We start from the raw sequence: 25,435 nt of genomic DNA, 5'->3' as shown, positions 1-25,435 counted from the left end.
CTTGTTTAGGCCGCACGGGGGCCAGAAAGCAGCGCAGCCTCCGGAGGTGGGGTTTCTGGGTCTGAGCCATCCTTCCCGCTGGAAAAGAGACACTGGCTCCTTTTCGAAACAAAAGGCTTTGTTTTTAAGCTTGCACTTTGGGCCAGGTCTCTCGAGTGAGATCCTATGAACACCCTTGAAGTGAGATATTACCTTTGTTGTAGGATAAGTAACTCATCTCAAAGCCCCCGCTGAGGGGATGGAACTCGAGGCCCAGGGGAGCTGCTATCTCCCCTCACAGACGCTGCTGCCACCACCCACCCGTCACTCCCGTGGTCAGATCTGAGCCACTGCTTCTGTGTCAAGGCCACCGACACCATCATGGGAGACGGTCCTCACCCCCCACCCCCAGGCCCCAGACGGCGGCTTCTGTTCCCTTGCTGGCTGTTCAGGGCCCCGTCTTGCGAGTGTGCTTTCCCGGGGACTTGGGAAGACCCCAGGCCAGACTCAGACACTGGAGCGACCCTCATCCCTGCTCAGGAGAATCGTCCACAGGTGGGAGGATGGGGAGGTGGGCCTTAATCTTCCCGTCCTGGGGCGCACACCTCTCTTCCCAACCTTCGCTCTGTTGTTCGTGCACGGGGCAGGGGATGTCGTCGTGCAAGCCGGGCCCCGTGTGCCCTGGGGTCCCGGTGAACGGGCATACCAGCCCCTCCCCAAAGCCAGTGCTTCACAAGTGGTTGAAGAAATGGACGTGGATGTTAGAATCACCCAAGGAGTTTTCAAAAATCTCAGAGTCTGGTGATTAGGTCAGGGTGTCTAGGGCGGAGCACAGCCCCAGTGATGTCCAGCCGGGCAGAGAAGCCGGGCACGCCCATCTGTGCAGGGCAGACACCTGACAATGGATGTCAAGTGAGTTGTGAGGGGCTGTGACATTGGGAAGGACGAGGTCTCCAGAGACTGGCCTGACCAGGCAGACGCTGACCCAGGCTCTGAGACTTGCACTCTCCAGCCTGTGGTAAAAGCGAAATAAACAAGCAAAACCGGTGGCTCACTTGTCCCCTGAGCCATGAAGACCACAGACATGTGGGCACCCCTCCAGGCCACTTTTAAAAAAATTACGTTAAAATATCGTTACTGAGTTATGGGAACCCCCTTCGATCCCAGGCCTCGCCCCAGCCACACGGTGTGGGAGGCTGTGGTAGTCTCATAAATGTGCTCACGGACCACCATCAGGCCGGACCACCCTGACCACGACGGAGCCGGACACAAGCAAGCCTACTTCCCCGTCCGACCTGGCCCAAACCTCAGCGACCATCAGCACCCTGTGCTGGCTGACCTGGGTGATGATGGCTTCCTGCAATCCCAGCGGTAGCCTGGCTTCAAGCCATCCACCTCCTAGATAAGATTTATTACGATACCCCACCCCCCAGCTACCTTGCCTGCTGACAGCATGCGCAAGGCTGAGCAAAGCTGACCCCCAGTGTCCACCGATTAAGGGAAAACTCCGTCTTTGCAGAGAATTTTGAATTTTTTCTCATTCTCTTTTCTCTCGTGGTTAAGTCTAACCCAAGGCATGGCCCAGTGCCCTTCATTTTCCGCCTCCGGAGATGTCCTCTGGGCCCGGTGGGTGGGGAGAGAGAGAGGCGGGCGACTCAGGGAAGCGCCCTGTCTCCCCCTAAAAATACTGAAAGAGCCGCTCACCCTCCTTTAGTGCCCGCTGCCGCAGCCCTGCGGGGTTTTACACATTTGACTTCCTTTAATTCCCACAGCAAAGTACAGATGATCATCTCCATTTTTGCAGGTGAACAAGCAGAGGCACAGAGAGGTTAGGTCAGGACCCCAGGGTCACACGCAGTGCAGGGAGATCTGGTTCCAGCATCCGAAGACACTCACCCACCCCAGCAGCTCTGAGCTCTCACAGTAGAGGGGGCTCTTTCTCCCTTCCCAGCCTGGATTCCTGACGGGGCAGCCTCCGGGTGTGGGGGAGGGGAAGATGCGTGGGGGTGGTGGGGGACTCCAGTGCCCTCAGGTCAGTGAGGACCCCGGTCTGCTGTGTGTCCTGCCAAAGAGAGCTGGAAGCAGCCCCGCTGAACCCGCAGGTTCCAGAAAGGTCTGGGAGAGTGTCCCATCGGGACCCCACCTCGGTGCACGCCAGCCCGGGGGCGGGGGGCTTGCGGAGGTCCACACAACCCTGCCCAGCGTGGAAGCCCGGACCCCAGCAAGCCCCAGCTCGCTCAGCAGGGAACGGGATGGAATTTGCCCCAAAGTGCCTGGGTGGGGATTTTAAGTTCAGCAGTAGAGAAAACTCAAGTCACTGACGTGCACATCACAAATGAATTTTGGGGTGAAGCTGAAACACGTGTGTACCACATTTTGTGTGTCTGCCCTAACGGTGTGGTTGCCTCTCGTTTCACCCTTTGGGCAGACACACGAAGGGTCTGCGTGAAGCCCAGCATCTCAGGGTGACATCTGGGGGGCGGAAGGAACTTGGGGAGATGCGGTTCCCGGGGTGCTCTGTGTTGGGGGCAGGGTGGTTTCTGCCTTTATCCTTCCCCCAGGTACGGACATCTCACGGTGCAGCCAGCCGGGAGTCCCTGGCGGACACCCAGAGGAATCTGTAAAGATAATCAAAGCTAATGAGATGATCAAGCACTCGGCGTGCGTCAGACACCCATCAGGTGCTTGAGATTTGCTAACTCCTCGAAAGCCCACGCGGTGAGGGGTACCACCATCCCCATTTTCATTTCCGGAAGAGGAAACTCTCCACGGACCCCAACAGTAACTTGGTCAGGGAGTGGCGCCCAGAGGCAGCCTGTGAGGACAGGCCAACAGCAGGAGGCGGGGAGGGTTCAGAGCCCTTCTAGAAGGTTGTGGCTGAAGCATAGCCCCTCCCAATGGTCATTCCCATCTAATTCAGTTTGTAAGTCACAATAGATTTGGGATAAGGAAATTAAATAGTTAATATGTTTCCAACTTTGTGTAAAGGTCCATACTTACTGGCTAGGTTTAGAAAGGAAACACTGAAATGCCGATAAACTAGAATAATTATTCTAATTACTGGCTTGCCAGGAGCCAGCAGATGATCCCACTGAGCCCTCTTCTGTCCTTGCGTTCTCTGTGACTCGATGGGGGTCTCTCGGGGGGGGGGGTGGTCTCCCTTGGGAATTTTAAACAACCTTCTTGGCTCTGGACAGCGGATGTCAATTAAGTACCCAGAGAGTGCTAACCGATTTTAAAATTCTGGGATAAGAAGTACTACAGTGTGGACCGGAAACTTTTTTTTCTTTTATCCAGAGTGCAGTGAGTAACTTGATATTTACCTTACTTCACCAATGAGGACACTGAGACAAATTCGCTCAAGGACACGGCCTTGCTAAGACTCAAACCCGGGGTGGGCTGGCCACTTTTGCTGGGCTGCGTCTAATATCATCATCATCGGTGGACTTCAGACCACCTGAAGGCACTTAGCTGACACTGACTGCCCGCAGCCCACGTGGCCTTTACACCGCCCTTAAACCTCCGCACCTCCTGGTCAGTGCGTCCCTAAAATTTGAATCCACAAGTGGCTTAGGGTGAATTCAAATGATCAGTTGAGTTTCACGGGATCCAGGGATCACTTTGATATCAAGGACCTTCCTCACTGCCTAATGGTGCATATTTGTAGAACCTTCCAGAAACCATGGAATGAGAGCTTTGACTTGCCAAGGAGAAGCCAGAACCCCAGTGCTGCTGGTGGAAAAGGAAGATAACACCAGGCTTCCCCCCCACCAGCCCCCAGCACACAGCATGTCCACTAAACCTACTGATAACTTCTTGTGGTGTTTATATGCTTCTCCCCCCTCTTGTGTCAGTACGGTTGGTCTGTAAGAGCGTCGCTTCAGCATTTCTTATTTGGCAATGGTTCCCTCTGCACTGTTCCAGAATATGTCGAAAATTCACTGGAATTTATCATGCTATTCCAAGAATTCTTGAACATTCAGTGGCATGGAGAGGAGGGATTTAGCTTCAAACTCAGATACCCGCACAGGGTCAGATGGTCAGCAGACTCATGGTGGGGGGACCCTGTGAGGGAGGAAAACGGGTGCAGCAGGGGGTCTCAGATCTCACTGCTGATCTGACACCACTGAATGGGGTGGGGAAGGAAGGACTGGGGGGGCAGGGTCTCAGGCCACAGCCAACTTAGACAAGGTCTCCAACAGGTGGATGGACGGTCCCTAAACCAAGGTGCCCCGTAGGGGAATCCCGTTTGGGGCAGGAATGGCCTGGTTGGGAGAGGCCAGGGGGAAGCGTCCTGGTGTAGGTGACATGGGACCGGAGGCAGCATGTGGGTGCTGGATGGGGCTGCCTTAAAAGAACCATGAGAGTGGGGGGCACCTGTGGGGTCTACAGTTACACCTCCAGTGGGAGACCTTCTCTGCGTGCCTGTTTCGCATTTTGGATTTCCTTCCACTTGAGTTTCCAGAAAAGCTTCTGTGGTTTAAATGGTAGGTTGTAAGGATATAAGTATAAGGATGTTTTCCAAATTTTCAGACTTACTGAAGCATGGTTGTTATGGTAGAAACAACCACAGCAGGGCTCAGAAGGGGCATGGCTCTACGGATTCTGGAACATTCTGACGAAGGCATGAGTGCTGTACCTTCTGGGCCAGGGCACTGTTGGCAATCTGGGGCAAGGGGCGGGAAGCGTGGCGTGAAGAGTGTCTTTCTGGGTGGGATGAGGGGCTGGGTGAGAACCTGCCGTCTGGTCCTCAGCTCTGGTTACCTCAAGGGAGTGGGCTTGGGGAAGGATGGTTTGGGGCTGAGATTACTAACTTTTGTATTATTTGTTCAAAGAAGTGTGCAGAATATTTGCAAATTAAAATTTCTAATAAAGCTCATTTGGGAAGGAGTGGGGATTTTGGTGGGGAAGGTGGCAGGTGGTTCAGGAGCACACGACAGCATCCAGGGACAGAGAAGCCTGGGCAGGGAGAAGGAACGGGGGCGCCAGGTCCTCAGTGTGGTTTCTCTGTCCTGTCCCTGCACGCACACCTTCCTCCACACCTGCAAAGGTAACCTAGTCCAACCCCATTACGGCCACACCGGGTGATTAATCTCAGAGTGACGCCTGAACTCCAGTGCTGACCCTTATGGGGCCCTGACGGCACAAAGACCCCCAAAGCTGACTCCTGGGGATGTTCGCCCATCACCCTACCCTAAGCAAAGCGTCTGGGAGAAATTTCCCCTGGGTGTGCGGCACGGACTCCCCCAGGCCACTTCCTGTGACCCGGTGGATTCTTCGCTGTCAGTTCCTCAGTGTCTTCTTCCAAACGAGAGAATGCGAAGCAGGGGTCGGAGCGCCGGTTCCCCCGCTACTGTCACCGTCTGGATTCTGCCTCCATCACTTGCCTTGGGCCACTTGTCTAATCTGAGCCTCAGTTCCCTGGCCTGTGAAATGGGCTGGCCGTGACACGCTGGCCCCAAGGATGGCAGTGAAATGAGACCACATATAAAAGGCACCTGGGGGCTTCCCTGGTGGCACAGTGGTTGGGAATCTGCCTGCCAATGCAGGGGACACGGGTTCGTGCCCCGGTCCGGGAAGATCCCACATGCCGCGGAGCGGCTAGGCCTGTGAGCCACAACTACTGAGCCTGCGCGTCTGGAGCCTGTGCTCCGCAACAAGAGAGGCTGCGATAGTGAGAGGCCCGCGCACCTCGATGAAGAGTGGCCCCCGCTCGCCGCAACTGGAGAGAGCCCTCGCACAGAAACAAAGACCCAACACAGCCAAAGATAAATAAATAAATAAATAAATTTATAAAAAAAAAAGGCACCTGACCCTGTGCTACCACATCACCTAACAAGCGGGGCTTGCACATCGCCACCATCACTCTTATTTTTCTTTCCAATTTCATCCAAAGCCATTGTAACACCTACCAGAGGAAGTTTTTCATTAAAAGAGAGGGCAGAGCAAGAAGGAGAAAATTCCCCACAGGCTCCGCCAGACCCCAGGTCCAATTCTCCTGGCTGGTCTGCAGGCTGCTGTTGTTAAAAGCAAAACGGAGAGAGAAACAGAAATCTGAAAAGAACGATGCTTTATTTTGATTTATGTCACATTTTCATAAATGGCATCTAACTTCAGAAAACAAAGTTCAAGTCTGCAAAAAATGCACGTACAAATTTTCTAAGGAGATCTCTGCAGAAATATACAAAGCAGGACCACAGTCTGTAGAGTCAGAAAGCTCACATCTTAGGGTCTGCTTGGGTCTATGTTTCAATAGACCCAAGGGAAACAGCCAAGGAGACAAGTACCCAAGGGAGCCGCTGTTATTTTATATATATATACATATATACACACATACACACACACACACACATATATGTGCACGTATGTATAGATGTCATTCTCATCTGGGACAGTGCACACCTCTCCCAGCGTGCAAGCACAGTATTTCCTAAAGTCACATGGCTAAATCAATGTAAGTTTATCCACACAGCATTATAAAAACCAGACATTACATAATTACATATTAGATATACAGATATATGCACATCTTTACACTATGATTTAAAATGTTATTTGCATTGACTCTTGCTTTGGAAGGAAGAACAAAGGAAAAATGTTAAATAGCTAACCATTAAGAAAAAGGCAGCGATTCAGATTCAGCTATGAGCAGGTATTAAGCCACTATGTCTGCAAAGGAAACAGAAACCCGGGTAAGGGGGTCAGCTACACACACGCTAACTTTTTAAACATACACATTCTATGGAGAAACTCATTTCTGGTCACCCCCTTCTCCAGGGAGCATTTGACTAGAGAAACAGAAAACTCCTTGTGTGAGGTGGGTGGTCCATTTTGTTAGCAGTTTGGATGATAGGACCTTCGGCTACCATTTTTCACTGGCCGAGGACTTGAAATGAGACATTTATGATGAAGCTTTTGGGCAACCCGTGTTCCAAAGGTTGTGGAAAAGAGACCCCCAAGGTACATGATGACAGAATTGTGAAAACATGTAAAGATATAAAAACAAAATATCTACCACTGCCACTGACATATTCTCAACGAAACCAACCGTGGTACCTTTCAGATCAGGTTGCACCTGGGATGTCCAGGAACCCATGAATATAGGAACCTTAACCTTGACCCAGGTACCCATGACTTTCAGCCTTTCCCTTCAAGGCCTGATCCATTCCACCCAGCACAAGAGAGCACATGCTGGGGCCCCAAGAGCGGAGGTCGGTTTGGTAACTTCTCCCCCAGAAATGGATGAACCTGCTGTTTCCTCTGCTTCAGCAAAGCCCTGTTGGGTAAACACCGTTTTCTAGAAAGCTCCACCGTGCCGATCCAGGGCTGTGATGGAAGGAAGGGGCTGACGCTGGACAATCACCTCACGGCAGGGGAGATGAAGGAACACTCCACGCCCAGTGCTGGCAGCAAGGGCTCCCTGAACCCTCCTTCCAGGAGATGCCCTGGGGGACTTGAGAACCGGGCCCCAAGCAGGCGGCAGGGAGGGTCACACCTCACCACTCCGACGCTTGCCAGCCAAGCCTCAGCATCTCCGTCCCAGCTCAGGTGCCCGCTGCAGGTGAGGGATGACGCCCGTCCTGCAGAGGTACCAGCAGGTGGCTTACAAGTTCCCCAGAATCAGACGTCCGAACATCAGTGAACGTAGGAGATACCATATAACTGTACACAGCATCAGGGCCACGGTTAGATTCACGTGCAAAGTACAGGCCAAAGGCGCCCACAGGTGATCAACAGGGCTCTCTTTCATGCTTATTCAGACACACCAAGCACAGGGTGGGGCCACGCCACTGAGAGAACACTTCAGCTGAATGTAATCATTTCCAGCTTTGCTATTTTTCGCTTGTGTGGCTTGGGCTCATGCCGTTCCCAACATCTGGGTCAAACCATGAACCCCAGGGAGAAACACACGTGCCTGTGGCCACGTCCCTGGCTTGGGGTGTCTCCCTGGGAACCGGTGGGCCGGGCCCTCCAGCTGTGTACACACATCCCACCACCCTCCTTCCCAAAGCAGGGCTCAGACCCGGCCTGTGACAACACAAGGGCACTTTTGTGCTCCTGTCCCTTTCTCTTCAGCTTTACAATGGTCATTATATTGTGGAAAAGCCCCGAAGCCATGCCTCCACCAGTGATGACCCCTTGGCTGGACAGAACGTGACGGCCAGTGTGCCTGGGGTACGTTCTCCTTTTCGACACCAAGGGACTATTTTGAGAACAGGGAGGTGGTCAGGGGCTCTGAGCCTGACCTGTGCTCACTTTAGTCATTTGTAGAAACCTGGCTTCCTTGGCTGGCCTCAGGGCCCGCTCGACCAGGTCACAGAATGTCAGTTTGAGGAATGATTCCAAGTGGACTGTTCAGAGGTAATAAAAAATCAAGCTAATGCTAAACCCTCGTTTCCTTAAAAATGGGGAGAAGAAGGGAAGGATACGCGATAGTTAACAGAAAACCTAGGCTAGGCCCGCAGAAGGATGGGCGTGAGTGCATCACCTTCACGGCGACTTCCTGCCCAGGAGGCTGGAGTTTCAGCACAGGCTGAGCGGAGCCTGCAGGTGTGAAAATTAGACTGTGCAATGGGGGTGCGGGGCTCCCCGACTTCTTCCTGCTTCTGGTCCCAGGGAGGCGCCAACAGGGACGTCAGGAACATCTGGCTTTGGCAGAGGATGACTGTCTCCGGGGAATCTCCCTGAGGCAGGAGGAGGCCAAGTGCAGGGACCTGAAGGACCATGACCTTAATGGAAGCCGCACAGAAGAAGGGCAGGGTCCGCAGGGCAGGAGGGGTGCAGAGCGGAGGCCAAGGAAGCCTCGTGAGCTTGCCCCACCCCAGGGCGCTCTCTGATGCTCCCCGCACCCTCTCTCCCTGTCACTTGGCGGGATTGCAGGGGCCGTCCACTCTGGGACTTGGCCCAGCACCGCGTTCTGCCCTGTGTCCCTGGGGAGGAAGGCAAGCCGGGGATGACATCCTGGCCCTAAGCACGCTGCTCTCAGAAGCGCAGCTCAGTATACTTTACCCACCGAAGTTGGGGAGCTGAGCTAAGACAACACCCTACACCCGGCTCCTAGGTCCTCCTGCCCAGGCCCCGTGTTCCCGGGGACCATCGCAAGGGAGGCACACGTGGGGCCCGTTCATCTGGGCTCTGGGCAATTCTTAAAGCCCCGGCCGACATTAACAAGAGGGAAGAGATGGGTGAGGAGGCTGGAAAACGGAGGAAAAACACAAAACTTTAAGACAGTTCAACCTAAAACATGAAAGTTACCAAGAGAGAAAGGTGACTATTGACAATGGGGTGTTAGACCAGAACACTGAGGAATGAACCAGAACCCATGCTAGACGTACAGCAAAGATATTCCAAATACAACCTAAAAATCCCCTTTACCTGGTACAGTTCAAGCCAGTTATTTTGAATTTGAAGCATTTAACACTGAACACAAGTAAAAAGTTTTATATAAAATATTTTATTAGCAGTCTTATTTCTTCAGAGCATCTAACTTTATAGCCATACACGCTGCACCACCCTCCGCCCTGCTGGGTTGTTTTGTTTTGGTTTTTGTCACATTCTAATTGAGCTGGCATTTGCTGAAAGACTTACTGGGTTCTGACTACACTTTATCTGCTCGGCAGGCATGAAGTGAGGGAATTTTCTCTTTCTTTCTTGCAGTAAAGGACGATGGAGGGTTTAGAAACACCACAGATAATACTATGAGATACATACCCGGATCAAGCTGGCACGTGCCCTTGTGTGTGTGCACACGTGTGTGTACGCACACGCTCATAGGCACACACGCATGCACACACACACACACACCAGCCCCTCTCAGGCCCCAGCCAGCCCACTGGTACACTGAGTTAAGAAGCCAAGGCTGAGCAAGGGCAGAGGAAGGCACCTCTCCACTGAGACACGGGGGTAAGAAGCTAGACCCCCAGGCCAGCTCGGGACACCCCTATGCCAGGCAATTGAGGAAAGGGGCACAGGCTACCCCCCATCTCAGCTGTCCGTTTGGTGACAGCAAGTCCAGAGCCAACCTAGTATTGCACTTCAGACCTTGCAAAGCGTTTTCACGTACATTTGCACACTATGAACAGGAGGCAATACGGCAAAACAAAAACCAGAGAATTTGGGGTCAGACTTGGGCCCTTTCCCGGCCCTGGACCCGGCGTCTCACGGACCCTGTCCAGCCTCGGCGCCCTGCGTCTGCAGAACAAGATCCCCTACGGCCTGCCAGCACTGCAGGGCGAGCCCGGTCTGAGCTCCAAGCCCCTGTGTCTGGGCCACACCAAGCACGCAGGGATGGGTCAACACACGTCTGCTGAGTGAGTACCTGAACAGAGGCGTTGGTAAGGCACCCAGCCAGCTCCCGGGCCACCTGGCAAGGAAGGGTGCTTGGGGCACTGAGGCCCAAGCTGCTCTCTCCTCAGTGAACCCACCGGAGGGCTTTCTACCCCATGGATCCGGCCCGCCCCTGACCTCCTGGCAGTGCCTTTCTCAGGTGGGAAAATGACCTTTTGTGGGTCTCCAGGATGAGTTTTTACCTAAAAGCTTAAGTCCTATTTCTTGGTTCTGAAGGCCCCTCCCCACAAGGTGACTGATGCTGATGATTCCAGCATCTTCTATGTAAAATGTTTACCTGATTTCTTTCCTTCCCATGTCACCCACACAGGAGCTTTTGAAGCATTTAATTCTCGAGCTGATACCCAGCAAGGGTAGAAGAAACCGAGGCACAAAATGCTATGAACGTGGACAGAGGTGCACAGCCCCCGAGACAGGGCTGGTCAGCAGACCCAGGCCCTGACGCCTCCGCAGAGCGGGCACTAGAACCCAGCGGAGGCCCTTCCTCTCCCCAGTTCCATTAACAGTGATGTTCTTTGGACTTCCACGTTCATCTCTACTAACAACTGGAAAGGCTGCACGTTGTTCATCCAATGTTTCCTCCTTCCTTCTAAACGAAGAAGCGCAATCAGAGACGAAAGGAAGATCCGAGTCATTACATTCAGAAATTACTTAAAAGAAGTAGATTTGGGAAGTCGGCCTGGTTTAAATTCCAGTGTATGAAAGACAGCACGTCACCCCGGCCCCACTTCTTAATGACACCTACTTAGAAAAATTAAATCAACAAGGTACTTGCATGTTTTCTTGGGCCATTGCAATAAGATGTTTTATCAATCTTCCCTACGGCAAAAAGCAGAGGGGAAGCATCTGGAGATCCAAACTGCAGCGTCTGGGTCTATGCTGCCGAGGGTTTAGGATGAGAAAGCTGGAGCGAGGGGCATCGCTAACACTTGAAGAGTGATGAAGGCAGCTTCCTAGGTCGACATCCTCACTGGAGCCGGCCTCAGGTCCTCCTAATCAGGTTGTCCTGCGGTGGTGACCTCAGTGTACTCACTGCACTCCAGGTGGCATCCTTTAAAAAATACCCGTGTGCATGTCCTTCCTGGGCTCACAGACCCACGACCGAAAGGACTCACCTGGAGGGAAAAATCTTTCAACACTGGCCTCAGCTGATGTAAATCTGAGGCATGGTCCAGGACCTTTCCTCTTCCCAACTCTCTATTTCACCAGGCTGTTCCCATGTGTATCTTCCTGCGTGTGACATTCGTACAGGCAAGTCTATCTTGAAACTGAATAAAGACTTTTTATAAAGGCTAAGTTTGACCCTGGTTAAGTAACTTAATCTGGAAGGCAACGCCACATTGGTGTAAAACAGGCAAACGTAAGATTACATTTAAAATACCTCAATTGTGTTTACTAAAAGGGATCTAAGGGTGACAAAGAGGCCCCTAAGCACTTGCAAATCAAATCCACGTGTGAGTAAAATTTGCACCTTCCTCATTCTCCTAAATAGGAAATAAAAGTTCTGGAACACAACCTAGGAACCTCAGAACCTTTCAGAGCTGAACATGACCTTGAGGACGATCTCGTGCTGTTCTTTACAGGTGGGGAAACTGAGGCTCAGGGAGATGAATGAATCTGTCCACAAAAAATACAGTCTTTCATTAGGAGACCCTGATTCCAGGTTCACGGCATTCTAGAAGGGGAAAGCGATTCCCTTTTCCTTCCGAGGACCTTCTTTGGCCAGAGTCCCCTTCCACCCTGGGGTCATACTGCCGCCAACAAGCACACGGGCACCCACCATGAATTCGAAGGCCGTTTACCCTGCAGATATGCCCACTGCTCCTGTGCTAGAGGGATTTTACTTATGTGACTGCATCACTGGAAAGGAGTTTCTGGTCTGGAAAGACTATGCTAGTCCGGCGCTGAGAAGGTGAAGGTGCCGCTGAGATGCCATGGAAACCAGATGTGGGAGACGGAATCTCCCACGGCTCTCAGTGCATGATTTGATGGAGCTCCGGACACCTCGGCCACACTAAGTCTTCGCCAGTTTCTGGCAAAGGCCTTGGATTCTCAGGAAATCTCACCATCTTCCCTCCTGTGAAGTTAGCGCATCTTTTGCGGGCTACACCTGCAGATACCACAACGTTCACACCTGGAGTTTCTCTAAGCCCAGCTTCCCCAGGTTCAGTGGAGGTAGTTGATGTGATATGTCAGGGAAGAGAAATGTTTGTAAAAATCAACAGGATTGATTATCCAGAATTTTTTTTTAGGCAAAATTAAGGTGCTTGGAAAGTTACAAAGAAAAAAAAAACAATATATTTTGCTTAAAATAAGAAGCATGGGGAAAATAAAAGACTTTGAAAGAGATGGCCAATTTCACCTTACAACTTTCTGTGTAACTTTAAAAGATTTCCACACGGCTTAGTGCATACGGTTCCAAGGTCATCCTTCAAACCGGGGCCGGCTTCTGTGTCTTTCCCAAGTTCTGTCTGTAAATGAGACCAGCTCAGCGATCAAGTCAAACCCCTCTCATCTCTAAACAAAGTATATTTACCCTGAATAATTTTCTTCACCAAGTACTAAAAAGGTACAGTTTCTGTAAATGAATGAAATTTATCGACTTTTGGCTTGGAAAAATGACCTCATTGGAAAAAGAGACAAACCGTAGAAAGGTGAAACTACGAAAACACCAGTCACAGAATGGAATCGGCTCCTGGCTTCGCCTTTCCGCCCCTGGACGTCTGACTGCACAGGGATCCCCAGGAAGCTGCCTGAATCCCCCGTGCAGGACCAGAGCTCCCTGGTCAGAAGGAAGAATTTTGCCGAGGAGGTCGTCACCAGCTTTGTTGCAGTTTTAAATTCTGCCTCAGGGGTGGTATTCTAAAATCCTGCACGTGGGGAAAAAAACCTTTCTACATCTTCTTCTTAGTTACAGCTAGAAAGGGTAATGGAGAGAAGGCCCAACCCAGCGGGGCGGCGATGTCCAGCACTGGACGCCCAACAACCAAACGTGGTCCCAGGGGTTGGGTCCCAGGAGTGTCTGTGTCCTCGGGCCCGGGCTTGCCACAGGTTCTGCAAGTGGCCCTTGGCCACTGTGTCCAATTTTCCTCTCTCTGGCTTTCCACTGCTTTACCTCTCTGCCCGGATTTTGTATCTCAGCACAAAGTAGGCAATGAGACGCAGGGAGATGAAGAAAATCCCCAGGACGATGAAGTCCAGGTAGAGCTTGGCGTTCTCCACGTCCAGCTCTCTGAGAATGGCCTCCGACTTCTGGAAGTGGCACGTATCATCGATGTCACAGTGTAGGTCTTCCCGGTCGAGGCCATAGATGGAAAGGATGACCCCTTCAAACCCATACCTGAGGAGGGAAGTGCCAGCGTGAGGAGGGCTCAGGAACCCTCACCCCTGCCTCTGCCCACGTCTGCGGAGGATAAGGTACCACCACCATCCCCCCATCCTCAGCCTGGCACCCCTCCCTCCCTGGAGATCTTTCTCCCTGGAGCACTTCCTAACTGCTCCACACCTTCCTAAGATAAACCCATTCAACGGCTTGACGATGTGTTTTCCAATTTTGTTTCCTCCAAAGTCTCCACAAAAAAAAAAACACAAAAAAACACCAAAAAAACAAATTGAACCAAGAGTAGGTATTGTTCAAGGGTTTTACGAATGGAAAAGCGCTTTGATTACTTCTGATATCATACTTTTTTTTTAACAGTTAAATATAATAAAGGGTCCGATAGCTTTCCAAGGACTGGGGAGCATTTAAATAAAACATTTCTGCATCACCTTTCATTCTGTTCCAGCCCTGCACCATCAGAACAAAAACGCTAATTCTGAGAAGAAAGACACGGGTTTCTGATTTCTTGGTCTTGGAAAGTGCACCGATGGCTGAAACTCTGTACAAGTGCTTTGTTTTGATTTTGTTCTCCGGAACAATATACCTGGGTCTGAATTGACATTCTAGAAAAGACAAGCTTGTTCACAACTGGGGACCCTGGCTGTCACGTGGAATGGCTGCGGCTGGGGAGAAAAGCTCCAACGACCGGCCCCGCCTGCCAAGGGCCAACGTGCCGAAGCACCTCTGAGCCGAGAGCGTGAAAGCTGATCGCCTAAGTGCTGAGGCACCAGAACCGTCTTGTTCAAGAATATTAGGATGCTTGAAACGTGACCTGTTTTCCACTGGATTGCTTTTTAAGGTTTTACGAGTTCAGAACCTTGTTATAAGCAGTGTTTATCCCAGAGAGGAATGAAGTTCCTAAAAGGTGGAAATATGCAAGGCAGCTCTCCAAAGCATGCAGGACACGGAGCCACAAGTGTGTATGTGTGTGAGGCATGCACAACTAGGAAAAAAACAAAAGGCACCGATATCTTTGGGTTCATGATCCAAGAAACATGCCGTCATCTAGCTGACAGCTAACAAGGGGCTTTTGTGAGCCTCTGCACGTCCCCAAGTCCCTTCCCTCTGTTGTCCTGAAGTCCCTGAGTCGTAAGGGGCCCCCGCACGTTACCTGACATAGGAAATGTAGGACATCCACTGCAGGTAGGTGGGGATTGTGTCGAAGCTGACGAAGAATCCTGAGAAGAGGAGGACGGGGATGGCTGTGACGGGGCCCACGAAGGTTGCCACCTGAGAGGGGACACAAAGGGGACTTACTCCCATCCACCTCCTCCTCCTCAGGTGGCCCGGAGGCCACAGCCCATGTTTCTGGACAGTCACCAGCAGCTGGGAAAGGGCCAGAGATTTCAGGACGGGTCACACCAGGGCCAGGACAGCGCAGAGAAGCACCCTGTTTGGGGAGCGAGCTGGCTGGTCTCTGGCACAGGGAGGGGCTGGGGTTTGTGCCCAGAGGCCCAGCTGGGCCCAGCAGAGGGGACAGAAGGTAATAAAGAGTAGAAACCCCACAGACCAGGGGTAGCACGACGCTGGACATGGTTGGGAGGGAGGCACAGCATCCCAGGACCTGACGTCAGCGTGTTCCAGGGAGGAAGGGTCGGGAGCGCGATTCCCTGGGTGCTGACTGCAGCTGGCGTGGGCCGAGCACTTTCTACGGCTGTCGGCTGTGGGGTGGATGCCATCGCTATTCCCATCCACAGATGAGGGTACCGCCCAGAGGCTCTGAACACAGGAAGGAGACCATCACACGCTGGGGAGGGGGGCGTCAGAAGGCCACGGTGGTGCTGACTCCCCAGGGTTCTGGCTTTGTTCTCTAAGGGTCGGACTGGCCTGAGCACCAGGAAGCCCCAGAGGTGCAGAAACTGCAAATGCAGCGGGTTTGGCAGGTTGTGGGTGGGTGGTACCAGGCATCCAGAAGGGACACCTGGAGGGGCTCAGGAGGGTGGGAGCATGGGGTGCAAAGGGGGGCGTCCAGGGGACAGTTGAGTGGACCCCGCAGAGGCAACAAAACGTAGGCATTGAGAGCTTGGCCTCTGCACCGGCTGTGCGACTCTGACAAAATCACGTTGCCCCTCTGGGCCTCAGTCTCCCCATCTGTGAAATGGGGAGCATTGCACGTAACTCACGGGTGTGCTTGGACTCGATGAGCTGACGTTCAGAAAGCACTGGGACCAGCACCGGGTGTGCCCCAGGCTCCACACAAGGGCACCTGCTGCTGTCAATCTGCCCATCCTGAGCAGCCAGGAACACTCGATCCCTTCCCTGGGGGGTCAATCGACCTACTGAAGCCAGTCTAGGAACTTAGGGCAGAATCAGGAGGAGGGTCACAAGGAGCGGGTGCTGAGCCCCACCAGAGCCACAGCCCCAGTTGCACGGGCCAGGGTGGAGAAGCGAGGCCTGTCCTGTGGTGCGTCCTCGGCTGGTACCTGTAGGGATGTGGAGGCGGCTCCGATCAGCAGGCCCAGAGACTGCGCCACCAGCGAGGTCATGGTGCCCAGTGCTGCAAAGAGGACGAAGCGCACGGCGTCGGACGGCTGGGACGTCATCCAGTACACGATGCTGCAGTAGGCCACGGGGAACATGATCTGGAAACACAGGGCCTGTCACCCTCTCCTGCAAGCCGTACCTCCCTCTCCCCCACGGGGGGTACTGGAGAACCCCCGCCCCTCTTCACATCCTGCCACTGCCACTCGCGTACCTGGAAGGGCACGTCGGCCATGGTCTTGGCCAGGTAGTAGGCCTTCAGGCTGTACCAGTAATTCAGGTGTTCTCGAAGAAACACTCCCATCTCCAGGGGAACTAGGGGGCGGGAAAACGGAGAGGGTCAGGCAGACATCACAGTGGGATCACCACCTCAAACAGGTGGTCTCCTGCCGAGCCCTCTGTAGCCCCAACCTGTCCTACACCTCCCTGTGGACCATGCAGTACTAAAAGCACCTGAAGTTTGAATGCAAAGGTGTGGAATGATTTACCTGTCTGGAAAAACTGCCCATCGTTTCTAGAACAGAAGCGTCATGAAGGGGAGAATCCAAGTGGGGAGCATCGCTGTAGTGATGGGTGCAAATATCAACGGTTTTGCCCTTATTTTCACTGAGCAACTGTAACTCGTGATTCCCTTCCTGGACAAGACCTCGCAAGCTGCTCTTGGAAATTCAGGGCAATTTAAGGAGGAGGCATTGCCAGGAGGGGGTGTTTAGGCTGGAGAGCTGGTGAAGCAACAGCTTTCTACACTGTCTCCCTGAAGTGGCCAAGGGCAGCGTACTTTGCAAATAGTCTAGAATTGCATGGAAATCCACCTAGAATAGCTTTACCCACTCACAAACTTGGCCGCACCAGGGCTGTCTTAACTGAACGAGGTAATGCTCACGCAGTAGTGTTTAAGGGGATCCTGATTAGAAAACCTTTTAGAAATATCTCATCAGCCTTCCACCAGGCTTAGAAGTCTTCCTAGTGGTTCATTTCTTTGGCTTAAACATGGCATGTATTTTCTTGTCTAACAGAAAATACAATAATACCTACACCTGTCAGCAAAGAAAACGGTAGTTAAAAACATAAGATGCTATGTGTTCGTGGCCAAGCAAGCCATGGCCTCAGTGGCAGATAAGGAGGGAGAGGTGGGCGTGGGGTCTGCCAGGCACTCACACGTGAGGACGGTGGGCATGAGGGCTGCGAACATGAGGAAGAGCATGGAGAAGAAAAGGAAGCCGGAGTTGCTCAGGACCTTCTTGGCCTCGTTCCCGATCCCCAAGTAGAGCAGCCCAATGAGGAGGCCGATGCCAATGTGGGAGGTGATCCGCAGGTGCGTCAGGACCTGGGGGCAGATGCGGTTCACACTCAGGTGTGCGGAAGCTCGGAAGTGGGCGGTGAAAGAACAAGGCGGCCAAGGCCCCCCGAGGCGGCGGCCAAGGAGGATCACAAGCTCTGTCCTGCCCCTTCCCCCCACGAAACAAGCCCCCGACCCTAAACCAGCTCGCGTGCACGCACGCACGCACACACACACACATGCATAGCAGCATTTTACTGCTGTTAAAACAGAAGGAATTGCCATCCTTTGTGAAATCCCCTTCAAAAGTGGCAAACCAGGGAGGGCAGTGTACCTTCAGAGGGGAGGACAAGGGACAACGATGGTGGTGAAGGGGGCAAAGAATGGATACATGACAGGCCCGCCCTTGCAGAGCTCCGCCTGGTGGCTACCAGCCCCTATGTCTTTCGAACTGGGTTCCAGAGGGCCCTGGGCACTCAGCCCCCTACACAGGTTGTCAGATCATCCACTCGAAAGGGTGGATATTGTCATGGTTCCCAGTCCTTCACCAACTCCTTCCTGTAAGTGTCTGCACAACCCGCCATGCCCTGTGTCGGGCGGAGCTTTCCGGAGGGAGGAACACACCTCCCGATGTCAGCCTTGGCCAACGGCATGTGAGCACCAGTGACCGTTTCCCTCCAGGAGCCAGAGCTGTAAGGGCTGCCATTTGGTTTCTCCTGCACTTTCCCTCTGCCATGTTCCAGAAAGGAGCCGGTCCTCCATTCTGGATCCCAGGACGAGAAGACTCGTGGGGCAAGGCCATGACCCACAACACGTTACACGAACCAGACATAAGTATTTACTGTCCCAGCCACTGGCATCTGGGGAGTGTTTGAAAATGACCCTACAGCTTCCTTTGCCACGGAGAGTACTGCAGACCGCCTTACCGAATCCCTCATGATGCTGAGGAAAGTCCTTTTGAAGAGGATGCAGAACTGGGTGAGGCAGCTGGCAGAGAAGCTGTGACAGCCTTCCATGGAAGTGGAGTCCTGAGGACACACCAAGGAGGGAGGAGGGGTGAGACCCCAGCCCTGGGACACCTCCCCTCTCGGCTAAGAAAAGTTCTCACGAGGCGGGCGCACGAGGGGGCGTGCAGCGCTGCTGGGGGCTGGGGCTTTGCATTACCTTTCTCCACCCCTTCAATCGTTTTGCCTGCTTTACCTCTTCAGAGGGCCGGTGCCAAAGAAAAGGGTTCACCTCGCCATCACCTCCGGGCTCTCTCCTGTACTCAGAGTCACACATGCCCTCCCGGACGGCTCTCACCAGGCGGCCGTTCTGATCGCCATATTCACCGGACGCGACTTCCATGACTGCACCATGAGACACAGACAAGGTCACCCTAGGCATCGCTCATGTGAACGGTGGGCCTCTTTGCTTTGCAACAAAATCATTCATCTAGCAGGAATATTTTTAACTGATTATGTAGATGCTGTGTGATGATGCTAATGATATGATAAAAATCATTTAGTGACCAATGTTCTTTTGGCTCTAAACGCCCAGCAAGGCCATTTATCACGTCAGGAGCCTGAAAACGCAAATCTGGATTGTGATGTCGGACAGCCCGGGAAGTCATGAGCTCCTGCATCTGTTAACTTATTCATCTGTCCAATATGTACTGAGTGCCGGCCACGGGCATTCAAGCACCAGGGTTGGAGCTGGGAGGAGAGAAGAAGGGAGCAGGATTCCTGCTGGGAAGGCAGTTCCCAGGGCGGGGGTGAGTGATGGGCGCTGTGGCAGCTCTCTGGGACCAAGGAGAAGTGCCGGGGGTCCTGAGGGAGGTGCGCTCGGCTTCCTGGGGACGTCGAGATCATGGACCACCGGCCCCGCCTCTCAGATCCCCAGGGACCATCTCCTCCGCCTTCCCTCCTTGGCCCCGGTGTCACACCTCTGCACCCCAAACTGTCCAAGGCCCCACGCTGCTCCTTCTCTCCTGGGTCCACACGCCCCCTGGCGACCGCTGCTCCTGCTGTCCTCCCACCTGCCCTCTCCTCTCCCCCATCCTGTCCCTCCTGGTGTGGGTCCCAGCCCCTCACCTGAGTAAGATTCTTGCTAATGCAAAGCCCCCAGGGACCCCCCTCTGGCAAAACCAGCCGTCTGTTTCCTGAGCCAGGGTGGCTAAGCCGTCCTCCATCTGGTCACACACCAGGAGAGGCTGTCCTCACCAGAACGTCACGATCGATGACACCAAAAGAGCCAGCACTGACCACTCTGCTGGCCACTCACACTCACCACCCTCCAAAGGGCCGCTCTCTCCTCATCTCTCCCCCTTTCCTCAGGTGTGATAACTGAGGAGCTAGAAGCCACCAGAAGGGCACACCTTCCCCTTCTCGGGCCCCCCTTGCAGTCCCACGTGCCCTGTTCCTTCTCCCGTCATCCTTCTCTCCAGGTTCTCACCTCTTCGCAGGGACCTCACTGCCCTTCCCTGTTCAGCGGCACCTGTCCCCGACCGTCCTCTCTCCTGAACGACTGTGCAGCTACCAACCTGATCCATCCCCGCCTTTATAGATGCTCAAGCCTCCTCCCCCTCTTCCCGGGCCCTCATGTCCTTCCAGCTCCCGGCACTCTGGTTCTGCTTCATCAGAGCCCCCTTCTTTTAAGAGAGAAGCATTTCCCAGCAACAGCGTCTTGTGGAACACAATTTGGGAGATGACATGTAGAGAATGCGGGGTCTGGATGCTTGAGCGTAAAACAACTGAGTGAGAAAGGCTGGTGACCAGGAGACCAAGGAGGTGGAAACCATAAATCACAAGCTGCAAAGCACAGAAGCGCCAGCCTCAGGACCTCCGAGTCAGGAGGAGTAACTCGGACCACTAGCCTGGTCTCTGGCCTCCCACGGTAACATTTTTTGTTGGGTTTGGTCAAAATTCGAATCAGCATTTTAACATCTCCGTTAAGGGTTTTTCTCTAAGGTTATTTCTTTTCAGAAATAACTTCCTTTAGACTAGAAACATCACAGAGTAAAGTATGAGGAAATATTTCTCCTAACAATAGATCCCTTGTTGTAGTTCTCAGGTATTTTATCTGGAGGAAACAAAACCTCTTTCGACTTGGTCTTAAAAGTTCTACCTCAGGATGGCACTTGAGCTATCTGTGGAATGTTCAAGTATTCAAGTAATTCTTGATTTGGAGGCTTCAGGTAAAAGCGGAAACCCACCAAGAATAAAAAAGACCCCCTTTCTTTTCTTTCCGGCTGGTCAAGGCTCTACTTACCAAAATCGGCCGGGTTGTGGTAGGTTGGGCAATTCAGACCTAAATCCCTCAAATACGGTACAAGATTTGAGACTTTTCCCCGGTACACACACTGTCCTTGACTGAGGACATAAAGCTGGAAAAGAGTAAGGAGAAGGGAAACATCAACTCCGCCTTCCTCTGTAAAGCAATAGAAACTCTCAATCCATCCATCCATCCATCCATCCACCCAACCACCCATACATTCATCCAGCCATTCATCCACCCATCCATCAATCCATCAATTTCTCTCTCAGGAGAGCTTTATGTTACCTCCCAAGGACTCAAAGTTCAAAGGGAAATCCATGATAAATCAGGGAAGACAGAAGATATCATATGACCAGGAATTATTATTATGTTGCTTTTTTCCCTTCATGCTAACCACCTCCTTAGGAAAGATTTTGGAGCTATACACATTTCATTCCTTGGGACATTTCTTTTGCTCATGATAATATCAAAACCTAAGATTTATAAAAGAGATGATATTGTCCAAATATCACAACCTGCTATCTAATTCTGTGTGGCAAGTACTCCCCCACTGTCACCAGGGGGTGGGGAAGGGAGCCTCAGTAATGTCAGTGACTCACCCAAGACCCCGTAGCTGGACACCAGCCCCAGAGAGGATACTGGCCAACTCTTCCTACCCACTCTGGTCCTGCCACCTGAGCTGCTTATGGAGCCAAAATCTTAAGAAGCATAACACTTAAAGCCACTCAGAAATGAAGACACCCCAATGAACTAAGGGGAAGCCGTGAGTACCGGGATTTGGCTTCACCTGGGCGGATCACAGCAAGGCCTACGTACCTGGTCGAACAGCTCAAAGAGCTTGGCGCTAGGCTGGTGGATGGTGCAGATGATGGACCGCCCGCCCTGGGCCAGCCCCTTCATCAGGGAGACCACCTGGAAGCAGGAGGTGCTGTCCAGGCCGCTGCAAGGCAAGGGGCACCGTGAGACGCCTGCGGTCCCCAACCAGACCCCGCGTTCAGAGTGTCCCGGCTGGGTCTGCGCAGGGAGGGGAGGGGATTCAGGAGGTATCCCCTCCTGCCGGCAGGGAGGGCAGGGGTCCTGCCTCCATGGCTCCTGCTTACCTGGTGGGCTCATCGAAGAACATGACCGGAGGGTTGTTCACCAGCTCCAGCGCGATGGCCAGGCGCTTCCTCTGGCCGCCTGAGAGGCTTCCGGTCCGCGTGTTGGTGCAAGACAGCAGGCCCAGGGCCGTCAGGATCTCCTTGACCTGGGGGACAGTGGAGCCAGAGTGGCATCAGGGATCACCTGCCCCCCTAGCCGCCTACAGGGACCACGTGGAACCCCCAGCTGCCTCCCCAAGCCCACTCGCACGCCTGCCCTTGGCCAAGGCGGCAGACGCTCGGCAAGCGTGAGCCCAGGAGGCTGAGAGGCAGTGCTGGGGCCAGGCCGTCCCGGGCTGGAGTCCTGGTCCTGCACCCTGCCGGTCACCTGTCAAGTCCCTTCACTTGTAAGCCCCGCTCAGGGCCCAGGTCAGGGAAGATGTTGGATAAACACTGCAGAAAGTGTGGATCAGTGAACACATAGGTGGACGAGTGACCAGGTGTCTGACCAGCACAAAGGGGAGGGCCTCCCTGATGGTTTGATGCAATACAGTAAGTTCCCTACATATGAACCTTCAAGTCGCGAACTTTCAAAGATGTGATCGTGCCCCTGTGTGCCAGCTGTTATACTGTACTACGGTACTTTTCAAGGTACTGTACTGTGATATCTAAAATGTTTTATTTTTTGTGTGTGTTTGTTTTTTATGTATTATTTGTGTGAAAAGTACTATAAACCTATTACAGTACAGTACCATAGAGCCGATTGTGTTCGTTGGGTCCCTAGGCTAACTTTGTCTGGCTTATGAACAGACTGGACTTACGAACGTGCTCTCGGAACGGAACTCGTTCGTAAGTAGGGGACTCACTGCAGCGGATAAGATGCTTGGCACACAGTAAGCATTTACTCGAAGGCAGCTATTAGTGACACTGTTACTAGTGTACACAGCTCCTGTAGGCACAATCACGCAGGCCGGGCCTCTCGGAAAGAAGGGGTGAAGCCCCTTTCACACTTGTAAACAGGCAAAGAAGGTCTCTGATTCAGCAGCAAGCCGAGGAAACTGCTTAAAGCTGCCCCCACCTCCCTCAGCGGCCCTGCCGATGCCACCCTGGAAGCAGCCTGGGCACCAAGATATAAACAGCCCGCTGCGCACTGAGCCCTCCCCGGCTGCTCCCGGTCATCGATGCGGTATCGACGCAGGGAGCAGGAAGGTCAGCGGACTTCGGTGCAGGCTGGGGCATGGGTTTCCGCCGCAGTGTTTGGTGTTCAGGGTCCATCCCGGCATCTCCCCGAGGCAGCGGCCCTCCCTGCCTCCAACTCCAGGTTCACCTCTCGGGGGACAGCCTGCCACGGAGGCCCTGCCAGCATTCACTGGGCCATCGTCCCAGCTCCTGGCGGCAGCAGGGGGACCCCAGTCCGGCGGCTTCTCTGGGGAGATGAGGTCATCCAAAAGGAGAAGAAACTCACAAGGAAGAAAATTTCCACCCCAGCTCTTGAATTACTTGCACGGTCAGGACAAAATGTGGCTTTGGTGACGGGAAGAGTTAGGGGATAGCGGTTCCACGGGCCGGGAAGCAGGCGGGTCAGACAGATCTGGGTTTGAATCCTGCTTGGCCTCTCCCTATCCCAGCTCCACTGCCTCTTCCCCAGAAGGCAGGTCAGCACGGTCGCCCAGAAAGGGCCATCTTTCAGGCACACTTTCCCTCGCGTGGACCGTCCGCTGGCCTTCCCAGGACAACACGGCTCCAGCGGTCCCCGGGAACCCAGGCGGAAGGTGCAGAACGAAGACCACATCCCCACCTGCCCTCAGCCCCACCGGAAGGATGCTGGAGGTGGAGGTCAAGGTAAGCTCCTCCCGTTTCCGCCCTGTGCCGGCCTCTGGTCCCGGGTTCTCAAGAGTGACGCCCTGAAGGCTGGTTTTGTTTTAAAATTAATCAGAAAGAACAATGTTCCGGCCTTGGGAGAACTGAGGAAGGCTCCTCGCTGGGTGTTCTCGAGGGTTGAGGCTGCTTTTCTGGGAAATGAGGGAGGTGCGGCAACGTTCTACCACCTGCTGGAACATTCCATTCTACTGTGTTTCCTCGAGAAGTAAACAACCAGGACCTAGGCACACACAGGGGCTGGAGGGAAATGAGTCAGGGCAAGCCCTCAGCAGCAGACCTCTGCTTAGACAGTCACACAGTCCCGCTGATGGGCTCTGGGGGGAGCAGGCCCCGCTGAGGACCGGGAGGAGGGGTCAGCCCAGCCGAGCTGGGAGCTTCCGGTGGGAAGCGTGCGCAGGTGCCCTGCCGGGATGCTCCTGGCCTCGTTCAGTCCAGCGGCAGAGCCCTCTGCAGAGAAGTACAGGGTTAGGGTTGAGTTGAGTTTCCCTTAGACGACGCGTAAACGTCAAGGGATGTGTAAATATAAACCAGGCCTCCCCACTAAGTCGGGGCTTCTGGCTCTCCCTGCCGGGGTCTGCTTACCCAACCCCCCTCGTGCTCCCTGGGGTTTTAGGGAAGCAGAAACAAGCAATGAAAAGGATTAGGAGATCTCCATCATCCCAGAAACTTGTCTGTGTTATTTTTAAAAGGCTGGTTAATAACACGTAAGAACCCAATTTCTTCTTGCAAATGTGTCGGGGGGGACTCTGGTTATTTTTAAATGAATGATTAAGCATCTTCATTGTTGGTGTAGTATAAAAAAAAAACCAAAAAAACAATGGAGCATAACGTGTATTAAACACTGAAAGGGCCGAGCGCTGGGTCTAACCCTGAGGCTGGGTCCTCAGGCCGGTGTCCTGAACATCCTCGCTGCGTCCGTGTGTCTGCGTCTGAGAGCCTCTGGCGGCGTGGTCACTCCGGGTGTGTGCCAGCCCAGGCGCACACCGCGATGCCACCGTCACCCACACGAGGACAGCCGGGGCCAAGCCACAAAGTCAACCAGCCCCCAAAGGCCCCTCCACGCGTGTGCGCTGAGTGGATTTCATGCAATTCTGGACCACCTGTGGCCTAAGCAAACACACTTACCATCTCCCTTCTGCCTTTGTCCTTCTCCTGGAGTTTCAGATGTGCAGACACCTGCAGGGGATGAAGGCAACAGTGTGGAATCAGAACAGGTGGCCGGCAACAGGACAAACTCACTCAGCGACCACAGGCCCAGTGCCCCAGGGGCTGAGCCGCCAGATTACGGAGGAAATCCTCTGAGGCCTGGGCTTCCAAGCTTCCTTGGTTAACTAAGGTAGGTCCAGGAGAGCAGTGATACCTGGGATGCACCCTGTTACCTCAGGGGATTCTGTGCTGTGCCCCGAGGGAAGTTAGATGTGGGCAATTGAGAGATGAGGAATCCCCAGGCATCGAGGGCTTGAAGCCGACTGGTCCATATTCAGGAATTTCAGAAGCCACCTGCTAAACCACTGATAGCTTATAATTATCCATAGCGGAGTATTTATGCCACAGAAATTGGCAAGTGGTACATATAAGAACCCCAGTTTTGTTGTTGCTGTTGTTCTGTTTTGTTTGAGATCCTGCCTGCTAGCACACCATGGGGCCCCTGACCCTGCTTGGTGAAACCCTGAGTAACCATCACCATGCCCAGCATCAGCCTTGGTTCTTCTCTGCCAACGCCTGTGACCTTGGGAAGCAAGGACCCTGGCTTCC

The 25,435-nt window shown here is 53.3% G+C and overlaps 1 protein-coding gene across 5 annotated transcripts in view; it reads right to left on the bottom strand.

Moving 5' to 3' along the window:
* Positions 1–9,413: 9,413 nt before the first annotated feature.
* The window catches only part of ABCG1 (ATP binding cassette subfamily G member 1), an 84,531-nt gene continuing 68,509 nt past the window's right edge, over positions 9,414–25,435 (bottom strand). For 3 of the 5 annotated variants that reach the window (XM_082461118.1, XM_082461120.1, XM_082461121.1), the window contains exons 5-15: positions 24,806–24,856; positions 21,821–21,966; positions 21,537–21,660; positions 20,715–20,829; positions 18,630–18,814; positions 18,392–18,493; positions 17,345–17,513; positions 16,401–16,501; positions 16,129–16,287; positions 14,817–14,935; positions 9,414–13,666 (exon numbers count right to left, since the gene is read on the bottom strand). In XM_082461118.1, coding sequence (XP_082317244.1) covers positions 13,438–13,666; positions 14,817–14,935; positions 16,129–16,287; positions 16,401–16,501; positions 17,345–17,513; positions 18,392–18,493; positions 18,630–18,814; positions 20,715–20,829; positions 21,537–21,660; positions 21,821–21,966; positions 24,806–24,856 — 1,500 coding nt within the window. In that variant the 3' untranslated portion in view covers positions 9,414–13,437. The remainder of the gene's footprint in view (positions 13,667–14,816; positions 14,936–16,128; positions 16,288–16,400; positions 16,502–17,344; positions 17,514–18,391; positions 18,494–18,629; positions 18,815–20,714; positions 20,830–21,536; positions 21,661–21,820; positions 21,967–24,805; positions 24,857–25,435) is intronic. The other 2 variants (XM_082461119.1, XM_082461122.1) reach the window with 1 other exon arrangement.

The sequence above is a fragment of the Balaenoptera physalus genome, assembly GCF_965194825.1.
Source record: "Balaenoptera physalus genome assembly, chromosome: 4".
Lineage (NCBI taxonomy): Eukaryota > Metazoa > Chordata > Mammalia > Artiodactyla > Balaenopteridae > Balaenoptera > Balaenoptera physalus.
This window is presented reverse-complemented; position numbering and strand designations above follow the sequence as displayed.